The following is a 13,098-nucleotide window of genomic DNA, read 5'->3' on the forward strand; positions in this document are numbered from 1 at the left end:
TAATCAGTTTTGCTGGCTCTCCAATAACAACAGTTACACACAATGACAATACCAGAGGACTGCTGATAAAAAAGAAATTTACGATGAACAGACTTTTAAGTCTAAGGCTGACCATTCTTATATTTTAACATTTGCAAAAAATAAAACATACAGAAACAAACCAAAAATAAATACAGATAATATAATATAAGGCTATTCTGTATACAGATCATCATGAATCAGCATCTACAACCTACAGCTACATGCCAACCTGAGTAAATGGGTCATATAAGCTGGCTGATCAGATAGCAAATACTCAGAGCACTGATGCAAATAGGGGCAGTAATGAGACTCATTAACACAAAGAAATCAATCAAGCCAACAGCTCTCATAAATTATTTAAGTCATCGTGTTACACATGCATGCTACCATCTTGGTTCGTTCCTTCTACATAGCATGCCCAATACAACCTGATGGACTCCAGCTTGGACAAATAAAAACATCATTAAGTTACTTTCAGGAAAATTATTTTAGTTATACAAGTTTCACATAAACAGACTAATGCGTATAGGAATAATGTCTGGTCCACAATGCAGTTTATTCTAGCCCAAAACTGTGTGAATCACTAATTAAATCCTTGAATAGACAGTAGTGTTCATACCCCAGGATAGCCCTTTTGGTTTTAGACAATGGTGGAAGCACAGCACAGCAGGGAAAAAAGACTCCAGCTCCAGCAGATATTCCAACTGTCTCAATAATATTTAGAGATTTATGAATATTTAAGGACATTTTAGGCATTGCAGATGTTAAAAGTGTTGGAATGTAATGTGAGTTGATGCATGGACTTTTCATTTTCACCAATTCATAAGACCCCTGCTCTACCCCACTGCTTATAAACAAAGTCCCTATATGACACATGAAAACAATCTTGGTGATGTCACAGGACAGCTATGTTTAGGTAGGCATAAAACAAAAGTTATTCCTACTGCCACCATCCATTTCATATCTTACAATTTATACTATTCATTATCCAACAAATGGTGCATCTATATATTTTCCCCACAGACTCTTAGGAATCCAGTTGGAAAATCCAATGATCCAGCCACTGCACAATGAACTTAAACTTCAGGATGCACGACGTGAATGCATGCTTAAAATTTTGTAAGCATGGACACCTACTTGCTCTGTCTATGGTCCGATCATGGTCAAATTTTACTTAAACTCTCTCCATTTCTCTTTTACACACACAGCTAAATAGCCATCCAGATAGCAATCTGCATTCAAACATGTCCCGTCGCAGTCGTCATAAAAAATCTTTAGGAGCTACTGTTGTGTAAGAGACCCCATACAGTTCCATAGGTCTCCCACTCACACACACAAAGACGGATGCCAAGTACTATGTTACAAATGTCCGCATTAAGTTTGTCTAGAAGACCATTTAGTTTTATTGTAGCACTGCAATTAAGGGCACATTCCAGAGCTGACTGTTGCCCCGTAATAGTTTACAGCAATGGAGAGCAGGCAGATGAGGAGTACTTCTTACCCTCCATCCCAGCTACTCCCCTCTCAGTTGTACTCCTAAAACTCCAAAAGCTTCTTAATAAAGCAAACATGAATGTTAGAAACGATGCCAGAATTTTAATGTTTGGATGAACTATCCCTTTATTTTAATATGATTTTGTTGTTAGATGGGATGAAACGTGATCTTATTGTTGTATTCCTGCTTTTTTATTTCCGCTAATTCTAACCAATCACATTCTCCGCTTCACAAAGTGGTCAAGCACAGCAGTTCATCTACTACTGAGCCAAAAAAACAAAATGATGGCTTTTGGTTTCACCCAAGCAAAAAGGAAGCCTGAATGTCCTGGAAAGCATGAATAGCTAGCTTAGTGTACGCTGTTATCTTTGCACATACAGGTCCTGCAAATTGCCAGCTGGCTCAGACACGCACTGTCAGCTCGATTCCGATTCTATTGAATCCTCCTATGGTGACTCTATCTAAAGGCAAAGCACCTCTAAGTTTCCACTTAACATTCCAAGAGCTTGAAAATGCTGATGCCATTCAATACATACAATATACTGCACCAAAACACCAACCCTAACTTTGAAATGCATGGTGAGGATTCTCCTGCACCAAAAGGGATGAAAAGCCTGAACCTATAGTAAAACAAGAAAAAGCATGGGGGTCTCACCTCCACTTATGCAGAACGAAGCCAGGACACTGCTCTCCACATGAGGTACAAGGTTGTCCTCTTTCTAAGTCATCAAGCACAGTGGACTACAGAGGTTGAATAGAAAACCAAGAGTTATTTTCCATAGAAACTGAATTTATGCAGAACTTTGTGGAAAAGGGATTACTACGTAAATGCATGTATATGGCATGAAGAACATCCAAATGTAAAATGCATACTCTGTAGGTGCACACTTTGATGCACACATAGTGTGAACTTACATTCTTTTTCTGTAGTACTTCTCCAAATCGTTTTTAGGTTGCACACACTTAATTCCACCAGTGACAAAAATGTTAATTTGCATTGTAAGGGTTTAAAAAGAATCTTGATATTGTCTGATAACATTTTACATGGCAGGTTTGAACAGTCACTTGAGCAGAGCAGTTTATTTTCAGCTCATCATTCTGAAAGATGGCGACTACGTCAAAGCGGCATTAAAAGAAACATGTTAAATGAGTAATAATACAGATAAAACTACCATATTTGATACACATAATATTTACAGGGTTTATAATTAGTGTAATTAGCCCACTGATTTAAATCATGATCTCTGTAGCCTACATGTAAACATGTCAGTGGTTCATGGCTTAGTTTTTACTGATTGATTGTAATTATAAAATTGAAAGCATAGTGTTACATTAAAACAAGTATAGTTTTAACATTTTACATTGCTAATGTATTGCTAAAACTTTCTTTTTTTCTCTCAGAAAAGGCATGCAGCTGTTCGAAAAAAGTTACATTTTGAGAACACAATTCACACAGCAACATATCTGCTCAAATGTGTTCATATCATAACATGATGTCACACTTAAGAAAAAAATCATTTGTTTATCTAACAATACAATTTTTTTTTTGGCAAATATGAGACACCAATCTGATAACATGCGTTTCATGCTGAGGTATCAAACCTGTGTGACGTAGAGCTGATTGTTTGTTGATCATAACTTCACACATCACTGAGCAGCTCCAGCTGTCCGCACGCTCATCACATCTAGCGTTTTCATTTCCGTCCAAATAACTCACAACAAAGACTCCCATACTTAAATGTCTTACTGATGCACCGTGCGTAAAAATACAAATCGTTAAAATGTAAACACCCCGTGCCAATTTACTCACCGACCGACTGTAGTTTCTCTTCTTAAGGCTTCGAGCAAACATGACAGACAGCGTGAGGGATTGAGTGTCAAAGCGCAGTGAAACGGGTCACCGAGTCAATATGAGGAAGAGAGCATCGGTGGAGACGTTCATCTCCGCTCTCTCTCTCTCTCTCTCTCTCTCAGTCTGTCCCATGTGAGCTTGTGAATGAAATTACTGCGTTTCCGGACACGCCAGCGGTTTTTTCATCTAACCCAGTAAATGTCAGGTACATTCCTGTGAAAATGTGTGAGAGCGTTTCTTTAATTGCAGTTATATAAACCGACTGTGTAATTATTTCTAATTAAAGTTTTGAGTCTCTGTGTAAAAAAATAAACCGACAAAAATCAACATTCATGTGAATGGATTAATTTGATAAAAGCGTTTCTCTTACAATGGTGCGAGTGTATATTTGTTGATGGTAAATTCCATTATTTTGAATATGTTTGATTACCATAATAAATGCATGCTTAACCTTAAAATTGATATTTTAATGAAATGATAAAAAGCACAAAAAGTTTTTTTTTTTCCTTTTTTTTTTTTTTTTTTTTTTTTGCTAAGCGCCGAGATGCTTCACATTTTTTGTTCTTGCTATTTAGTGAGATGCACTTAGAGGAAAGGGAGATCAACAAAGCAGTATGACAAGGAGCCTTACAGAGACATTTCCTTGATCACTTCACTGATAAGTGAGGTCTTGGTTTTCAGTATTCACTGGAGCTCAAAGAGCAAGCTCAGAGCTTCGGTGTAGGAGTATGTGCAGTGAATGTCTACAAAACTGACAAAGACTAAATAGAGCTGTAAATACCTACCAACTGACTATGATGTTTTCTACAACTTTTAATGTAGTCAACCTTTAACCTAATGTAAATAATAAAAGTTTGTGAAACAATACAAAGAGTTTTGACTCCCATCCTCTCTGGCCAATCAGTCTGAATGCAGTCTGTTTGACTAGCCAGAGAAGAACCAAGAAGAAACAAGATAACATATTAAATGTTTATCAACTATTTACATAACTGTTTTTTTTTTTTTTTCTGAGAAGAATTCAGATATATTAACTAGCACAGGTTTAATCAAAGACAGTCAAAGACAGTGACTCCTGGTGTTTAGCGGAAGTTGTGTAGTAACTGGACAGGAAACATTACCTGTCTCAACAGATTTCTGGGTGCTTCACTTGGCCTTAAATAAATTAACATGGCCACACAAAAAAGTTAAAAAACCCTCAGACTAAAAAGCAAAGAAGACTCAAAGATGGACTACTTTGTGACTACAAAGATGGGTGGATCTCATAAAACACGGCCCAGTGATAGTTTACCCAAATCAATCAAAACTATAATTTATTAAAAAGACATTTATTTTGCACATCTCACTGGCAATTATTATTTTTTTGTCTGTCTGGCTGCATTAGTTTAAACAAAGAGACACCATAACATAAAATCACAACATTATAGCAAAGATAATTTATTTGTGAGGCATACAAATTATATTCATTTTGACATTAAAGACTATTGTAGACTTTATTAAGACAAATTCATTGCATTAAATAATTCATATACATAATTTTACACATAACTCATAGCACAACCTGCTCCAAGCAGCTCAACTGAACTATAATATGTAACAATAACATAAATATTATGTGAAAATGTTGTCTGATGGAAAATGAAAAGAAAACAAATGTAAATGGGAGAAAATCATATAATTAAAAAAAATGCATTTATTTAACACCATTAAAGAAATGAAAAAGACTAATATAATAGGCTACTAGTTTATTAAAAGATGGATTGAAACAGTTTAAGATATTTTTACAAATTATATTCTTGTGTATAAAATGTTTTAAAATATTAATACAATTTTCTTTATAACTTTATTCACATGCAAAATTAACTGATTTATGATTTGATATATAATCATTTACAACAATAGCTTCAGGCATTCAGCATTACTCAAAGTGATGCATAGTTTTCTGCCATACTTAAGAAAATATAGATCTATTATCTAGATAATGGCATTGTTGTTTTCAAAAATCCTTTTTAATTATTAGATTATATGCATTTAAAGGTACATAAAGACAACACAAATAAATTAATCTCATAATTGTGTAACCATACTTAATTTAAAAACAAATATATATATAAAATAGCACCATTTAGCAAAGACCAATTTGTGAATGTTTTTTTTAGTACTTTAATGTTATAAAATGTGTTCAAGTACTACAGTATTGTCTTTGTATTTTTTTTATCCGTCTGTTAAACATATTTGTCTTTCGCTATTGCAATGGTCTATGTAATGAATACACCAAAATAATAATATTTCAATATTCCAATTGGCATCAATTATTGTGCCAATAGATTTTAATGTACCAGTGAATTATCACCACAATAAATACACAGTAATAAAATATACACATAATGGCAGTGCAGTTATTAGTGAAACATAATTTGCTATTACAATAATTATACAATAAGTTATGAAGTGGATAAAAGCTTTCAACTGGCATAGCCGAGGTAGAATTTAAAAATGTAAAAAAAAAATTTCACACTGCACTTCACCCAGCAAACTTGAGGCATAATTTTGAGCCATGTCACCTCTTCCAGACTGCTTCTGGCTACAGACTTCTTCTGATATTTGGCTGTGTTTGATATTTGGAAAGCCTTAATTAATTTACAACATTTGATTCAAATGTCTTTAACCATCTCAATTTCCTTTAGGCTAAACACTTTGTCTCAAAATGTACTGCTTGGGCAATGAACAAGATGACCAACTTCATACTCTCACAATAAAATGTACAAACCCCAAAGCTGTCACTAGGATGGTAACCTATTTTTTTTTAACCTTATTTACCCCAAGATGTTACTAGCTTAAATGTACATACAAGTACCTAAACTGTACATGTTAAATCTTGACAATTTAGAATTCTAATTTCGTAAACCTTTATCTAATTCCAACCATGCAACCTTCAAATTCCTCTCTTTTGCTATAAGCAGACTTCTCTTTCCCCTTCTCAGATATTTATCTGAACACTTCTCTCCCACTAAGATTTTTCCTGCTCTGTCAGAACAAAAATCTGAACACAAGTTCACATCCCGTCTCTATAGCCTTCTTTAGACCGGTGAGTTTATGGTTAAATAAGCTGTACTTCCATCTACAAGAAAAATACTAAACTCACCAGACATGACATCATCTATAAAATTCAAGAAAGCACTGAATCACTGAAATTTTCACAACAAATATACCATTCATAAATAATTAGGAATAACATACACTACTGTTCAAAAAGCTTGGATTTCAACCATTTTAACCATTTAATTGATCAAAAGTAGTGCTGTCAAACAATCGTGATTAATTAATATATGTATATGTATATGTATATGTATGTATGTACAAACCCGATTCCAAAAAAGTTGGGATACAAATTGTGAGTAAAAACAGAATGCAATGATGAGGAAGTTTCACATTTTAATATTTTATTCAGGATACAACATAGATGGCATATCAAATGTTTAAACTGAGAAAATGTATAATTTTAAGAGGAAAATAAGTTGATTTTAAATTCCATGGCATCAACACATCTGAAAAAAGTTGGGACAAGGCCATGTTTACCACCGTGTGGCATGCCCTCTTCTTTTTATAACAGTCTGCAAACGTCTGGGGACTGAGGAGACAAGTTGCTCAAGTTTAGGAATAGGAATGTTGTCCCATTCTTGTCTAATACAGGCTTCTAGTTGCTCAACTGTCTTAGGTCTTCTCTGTCGCATGTTCCTCTTTATGATGCACCAAATGTTTTCTATGGGTGAAAGATCTGGACTGCAGGCTTGTCATGGATCCTTCTTCTACGCAGCCATGATGTTGTAATTGATGCAGTATGTGATCTGGCATTGTCATGTTGGAAAATGCAAGATCTTCCATGACAGAGACGACGTCTGGATGGGAGCACATATTGTTCTAGAACTTGGATATAACTTTCAGCATTGATGGTGCCTTTCCAGATGTGTAAGCTGCCCATGCCACACGCACTCATGCAACCACAAACCATCAGATATGACAACTGAGCGCTGATAACAACTTGGGTTGTCCTTGTTCTCTTTTTTACGGATGACTTGGCATCCCAGTTTTCCAAAAAGAACTTCAAATTTTGATTCGTCTGACCACAGAACAGTTTTCCACTTTGTCACAAATGAGCCTTGGCCCAGAGAAAACACTTGCACTTCTGGATCATGTTTAGACATGGCTTCTTTTTTGACCTATAGAGTTTTAGCCGGCAACGGCAAATGGCACGGTGGATTGTGTTCACCGACAATGTTTTCTGGAAGTATTCTTGAGCCCATGTTGTGATTTCCATTACAGTAGCATTCCTGTATGTGATGCAGTGCCATCTAAGGGTCCGAAGATCACGGGCATCCAGTATGGTTTTCTGGCCTTGACCCTTACAAACAGAGATTGTTCCAGATTCTCTGAATCTTTGGATGATATTATGCACTGTAGATGATGATAACTTCAATTTTTCTCTAAGAAACTCTTTTCTGATATTGCTCCAAAATGAGCCAATATTTGACATGACATTTCAAAATGTCTCACTTTCAACATTTGATATGTTATCTATATTCTATTGTGAATAGAGTTTATGAGATTTTAAATTATTCCATTCATTTTTTTACTCACAATTTGTACAGTGTCCCAACTTTTTTGGAATTGGGTTTGTAAATATTTTCAAAATATATACATGCATATGTGTTTGTATATTTATATATTCGTAATAAATATACACAGTGTGCACACATATATTATGTAAACAACCTTTTTATTTTGGATGCGATTAATTGCGATGAATCGTTTAACAGCACTAATCAAAAGTGACAGTAAAGACAAAAACACAAGATTTATATTTAAAAAAAAATAGTTCACAATATTACTGTTTTACTATATTTTAAATTAAATTAATTGGCAAGTTTAAAAACCTCTTTCAAATATATTTTAAAATTGCAAGAGATCACAAAAAAAAAAAAAAAACTTACCAACAATACGCTTTTGAACAGTATTGTATAAATACATTCAGCTAAATAGATGCCAAAGAACCTATATTGGTATTCCATCACTCATAATGGCTCATAAGTGAACTGTATGGCTGTATATAACTGTATGTATGTATCATGCACATAGAATTTAGATTTCCCTTTCAAATAAATTAAGTCTGACAGTAGAAATAAGTATTTAGAAACAGGTTATACACTTTCCTCTGGTTTGTCTGGAGACCTGACCAGTACATCTGCCATCATGACACTTCGATAAGAAGTCCAGGGCTGGAGGAAGGAGTACATTTTCCACAGTAACCACCACATATCCCAGAAACTCTACTGCCATCCTGTGGATACAAGAAGAAGTACATGTAAAGTTTCCTTAATCATTTTATAAAATAATTGAGAAATTCAAACCCCAAGGGCATGAAAACACACCTCAACTGACTTCAACTAAAGATACAATTATCTCTCTGCATGTTCTCCAAAGTTCTTGATGTAGAACAGTGTATCATTTTGAATCAATTCTGTTTAATCTCTTCCAAAAACTATCCCTCTGCTGACTTCAAGAAAGACTGGATCTACACAGCAGCTGCTCATTTGTGTTCCATTAAAAGGACAGTTATACCAAATAAGATAAATGATGTACTACATGTGCTTAAAAACAAATTAGAAGCACAAAAAAAGGACAATATACTTAATTTACTATTCATTTAGAGTTGCAGGTTCCAGGAACAACACATGGTCAGGCGAACTTGTACACATTTAACTCTAATCATTAGACCTTCTAGTCTGCATTGGCTAAAGTATCTTTTGTTTTATGAAATTCTTAAAAATGCTGTTTTCATACTACAAAAAAAAAAAAAAAAAAAAAATATATATATATATATATATATATATATATATATATATATACTATGTTGAAAGGGAAATGTTGAATTACAACACCATAATGGGCTGAATAGAAATTGTATAAATTTGTTATAAAAATGTATTACAAAGAACTGTATAAATACATGATTTTATGATTTCAATGAATGAGTTTCTTCAGTGTTCTTTAAGTCAGTACATGGTGGTGGACTTACCTGAGACCTGTGAATATCAGCTGTGGCGTAGTTCCCTTGGGAAATCCACCTAGTGCTTTCTGTCACCTTAAATCCTGTTCCTGAGAGGTTGATCCTGAACCGGCCCTGAAAAGAAGAGCACATTGTTTGAGTAGGCTACACCTGCAGAGATGATGTTATTTCTAAATTATCTTAATTCAAGGAATGAGCATGTGAATTTTACTATGGAATTTGACTCTGTTAGCATCAGTTTTCTTGATGTTAGAGTATACAAATGTGACGGCAAACTTCATACCGATCTATATCGTAAACCTACGGATCGAAATACCATTTTGAGAGGGGATAGTTTCCATCCTAGACCTTCAGTTAAGAGTTTGCCTATCAGTCAGTTTAAACGTGTGCGTAGAGTGTGCAGCACGGATGAATCTTACACTTACCAATCTAATCAGTTAACTAAAAGATTTCTGAATCGTGGTTACCGTATGGAATGGATAGAAAATGCCAAACAGAAGTTGAATGATACATCTCAAATGCAGTGTTTACAAAACAAAAGTAACAACAAAACGCAGGCCTTCAATGCTCCCATTTGCACAACGAAGTACTCATCTTTGGGTGCGGAGTTTCGTAGAATTTTAAAAAAACACTGGCATATTATTTCTAGTGATCCTAGTTTGTCTGGCGTTTTTAAAAACAGTCCTAAATTAGTTTTTAAACGTCAAAATAACCTCCGTGATTGGTTGGTAAAATCTGAATATCCTGCACGCATGAAAGGTATTCCATCTCTTCCTCCAGGTAACTACAGGTGTGGCAATTGTGCTCAGTGCGCTTTCACACACAAATGTAATTCTTTTAGTCATCCACGTACTGGTCGCGACATTCCGATACGAGGCACTTTCACATGTGCTTCAACCCATGTTATTTATTTAATTCGCTGCCCGTGTGGTCTTGCCTACGTGGGTAAAACATCCAGACAATTACGTATTCGTATTTGTGAACATCGCAGCAACATCAGGACCGGTGATATGCGCAGTCCCATTGCGTCTCATTTTAGGCAAATGGGTCATAATGTCAGTGTGTTAAAGTACATCGGTATAGAAAAGGTAACTAAACCATCAAGAGGTGGAGACTATGAGAAGAAATTATTACAGAGAGAATGTTTTTGGATTTATTCTCTAAATACTTTGTCACCATTAGGGTTGAATGAGGATTTTGATATCAAGCCATTTCTATAAATATTTTCATATGTTTGTTTTTTTCAAGTTATTTGATGCTGCATTTTGAGTGTTTGTTATATGATTTTCAAGTTATTTGATGTTGTTTTTTGAGTGTTTGTCATATGATTTGTTTCTGTCACATGATTTGTTTCTGTCACATGACTTCTAAGTGAGGAAGTCTAATTAAGGTGAGCACCTGTTATGTATTTAAAGGTGTTCCTCACTTATTGAGATTGTGCCTGATGAAGACCTGAGGGTCGAAACGTTGCCTTGTAAATAATTAAATACACTTTTGTATGGAGCAGTATTTTTCAGTGTGCAGACTGCATTTTTGTATTTATTGATTGCATATCCAGTTGTCTTGCACCTGGCCCAAATTTGGGTTCATGTGATGTGCACACCACTTCTGTGTGTTCTGATTCCACATTGTTTGAGTAGTCACAACATTATACCTCCTGGCAACAGGTGGCAGAAGCAGGACTTTTAACCTCATACTATCTGAACACTAAAATCTGGATGAGTAAACTAATCAAAGACAAACATGTTATTCATTTATTTGTTTATATAGAAAGAATACAAATGTTCAGCTTTTCGCACTGCACTTAACCCCTGATTATCATCATTATTAAACCTGGTTTTAACTCTGGATAGAGGAATGTTTCACAAATATGCTTTAGCACTTATTTATGCATTTTAATTAGCATTTATGCACTGTTAAATGACGCAGTGTTTGAATGTTATGGCTAGATGCTAAGCAACAGACAGCCAATTGCATGTCTCATATTCACATGCTTTAAACAGTCAGGGAAACACTGCGTGTTATATAAATAGCAATTTCAAAGTTGAAGGGGAAAACGTCAAAAAGCCATACGGGGTGTGCTACCTACCTGTGGGCAGCGAGCAGCACTATAGCAGTCTCCTGCCGTTGCAAAAGGAACCCTATGCCCTTCGTGGATAAAGGCAAATTTCCAATCTGTGGCTATGCAAAAATAAATAAATGAATGAATGACATTTATACATTTAAGGTAGGCGTATTAAAGATGAAAAGGGCAATGAACAAATGAACAAGAGACCAGACATTTTTTTAAAAATAATTTCTGGAAAAGATTTGTGTTAGCTAGGCTTACTTATAATGGTCATTGTGCCGAGGTCCATTCTAACTCTTGTGAAGGTAGAAAGACCAGCAGCTGTGTAGTCTCTTCTACACTGGCAATCTTCTCTCCTGCTTAGGTTGGATGGGCACTGTGTGGGGTCCATCAGCCTGGACAACAACACAAAGAACAGAAAGAAATGTTGCTTCTTTGATGAAAAAATAAAGAATATAAATATATAATACAAATGTATTTTTTAAAAGCACACAAAATAACGCAATAATGCGTATTTATACACTCGCAGTGGAAGCCAAAGGGTTAAATGTAACCTGTATCCGAAGACTTCAGAGAAGTTCTCTTCTTCTCCGGTGATCAGCGTGATATACTCCTTAGGACTGTCAGTGTTCATCTCTGAACAGTAGATCTGAGGAATAGAGGAGGTAATGTCTAAACTAAGAAATTCTTTTAAATCGGGAATTCATTATTTGAAATAACAAAGTTAACTTCTCTCAGAAGTGTTTCAAAGAAGAACTGAATGTCATGTTAACAGGAATTCAAATGAGACCTAAAACTGAATCTTACTTTTAAAATTTTTCCATCAATTTTCAATGTCTGTTCACCGTCAGAGACGACACCTTTCTGGAGCTGTACATCTCTACAGTTAGTGGGGAAGTGGCCTGAGAATGAGAGAGGAAAAAAGTTTGTATGGTACGGATCACATCTGATCTGTGGCCTGTAGCACGTGAGATGAACAAACTCAGAGTAAGTTTTGAGTTGACAAAACCCGATAAAGCTAACCTGGTTTAGATCAGATTCAGTGGGCTCACAAAGCTTGATACAAACTTTCACTGTCAACTCAGAGTTTGTGATTAAAGAAGTAGTTCACTTCAAGAACAAAAATGTACAGATAATGTATTCACCTCCTTGTCATCTAAGATGTCTGTGTCATTCTTTCTTCAGTCGTAAAGAAATTATGCTTTTTGAGCAAAACATTTTAGGATTTCTCTCCATATAATGGACTTCCATGGTGCCCCCGAGTTTGAAATTCCAAAATGTAGTTTAAATGCAGCATCAAAGGACTATAAGTGATCCCAGCAGAGGAAGAAGGGTCTTATCTAGCGAAATGATTGGTTATTTATACAACTTATATACCTTTTGATCTCAAACGCTTGTCTTAGCTCTGTGTGAACTCAGTTTGTTTCCAGTCCATGAGAGTTAGGGTATGTCGAAAAACTCCCATCTCATTTTCTCCTCCAACTTCAAAATCAACCTACATCACACCGTTATTTTTTTATTTTATTTTTTTTTGTAAAGGGCGTTTGACCTTCTTTGCATGTTCACGTTGTAAACACAGGGTCAGTATTTATTTAGTG

The 13,098-nt window shown here is 35.2% G+C and overlaps 2 protein-coding genes across 3 annotated transcripts in view; both read right to left on the reverse strand.

Moving 5' to 3' along the window:
* The window catches only part of prickle2b (prickle homolog 2b), a 72,551-nt gene extending 69,045 nt beyond the window's left edge, over window positions 1-3,506 (reverse strand). Inside the window, exons 1-2 of one of the 2 annotated variants that reach the window (XM_052569840.1) lie at window positions 3,327-3,506; window positions 2,172-2,257 (exon numbers count right to left, since the gene is read on the reverse strand). In XM_052569840.1, the coding sequence (XP_052425800.1) occupies window positions 2,172-2,257; window positions 3,327-3,368 (128 nt within the window). In that variant the 5' untranslated portion in view covers window positions 3,369-3,506. The remainder of the gene's footprint in view (window positions 1-2,171; window positions 2,258-3,326) is intronic. The other variant, XM_052569843.1, reaches the window with a different exon arrangement.
* A 1,285-nt stretch (window positions 3,507-4,791) lies between these two features.
* Window positions 4,792-13,098, reverse strand: part of LOC127968554 (A disintegrin and metalloproteinase with thrombospondin motifs 9) — a 43,163-nt gene continuing 34,856 nt past the window's right edge. Inside the window, exons 34-39 of the mRNA XM_052569835.1 lie at window positions 12,308-12,402; window positions 12,055-12,149; window positions 11,762-11,895; window positions 11,522-11,613; window positions 9,442-9,546; window positions 4,792-8,703 (exon numbers count right to left, since the gene is read on the reverse strand). Coding sequence (XP_052425795.1) covers window positions 8,614-8,703; window positions 9,442-9,546; window positions 11,522-11,613; window positions 11,762-11,895; window positions 12,055-12,149; window positions 12,308-12,402 — 611 coding nt within the window. The 3' untranslated portion in view covers window positions 4,792-8,613. The remainder of the gene's footprint in view (window positions 8,704-9,441; window positions 9,547-11,521; window positions 11,614-11,761; window positions 11,896-12,054; window positions 12,150-12,307; window positions 12,403-13,098) is intronic.

This window comes from Carassius gibelio, chromosome B11 (assembly GCF_023724105.1).
Source record: "Carassius gibelio isolate Cgi1373 ecotype wild population from Czech Republic chromosome B11, carGib1.2-hapl.c, whole genome shotgun sequence".
Classification (NCBI taxonomy): Eukaryota; Metazoa; Chordata; class Actinopteri; order Cypriniformes; family Cyprinidae; genus Carassius; species Carassius gibelio.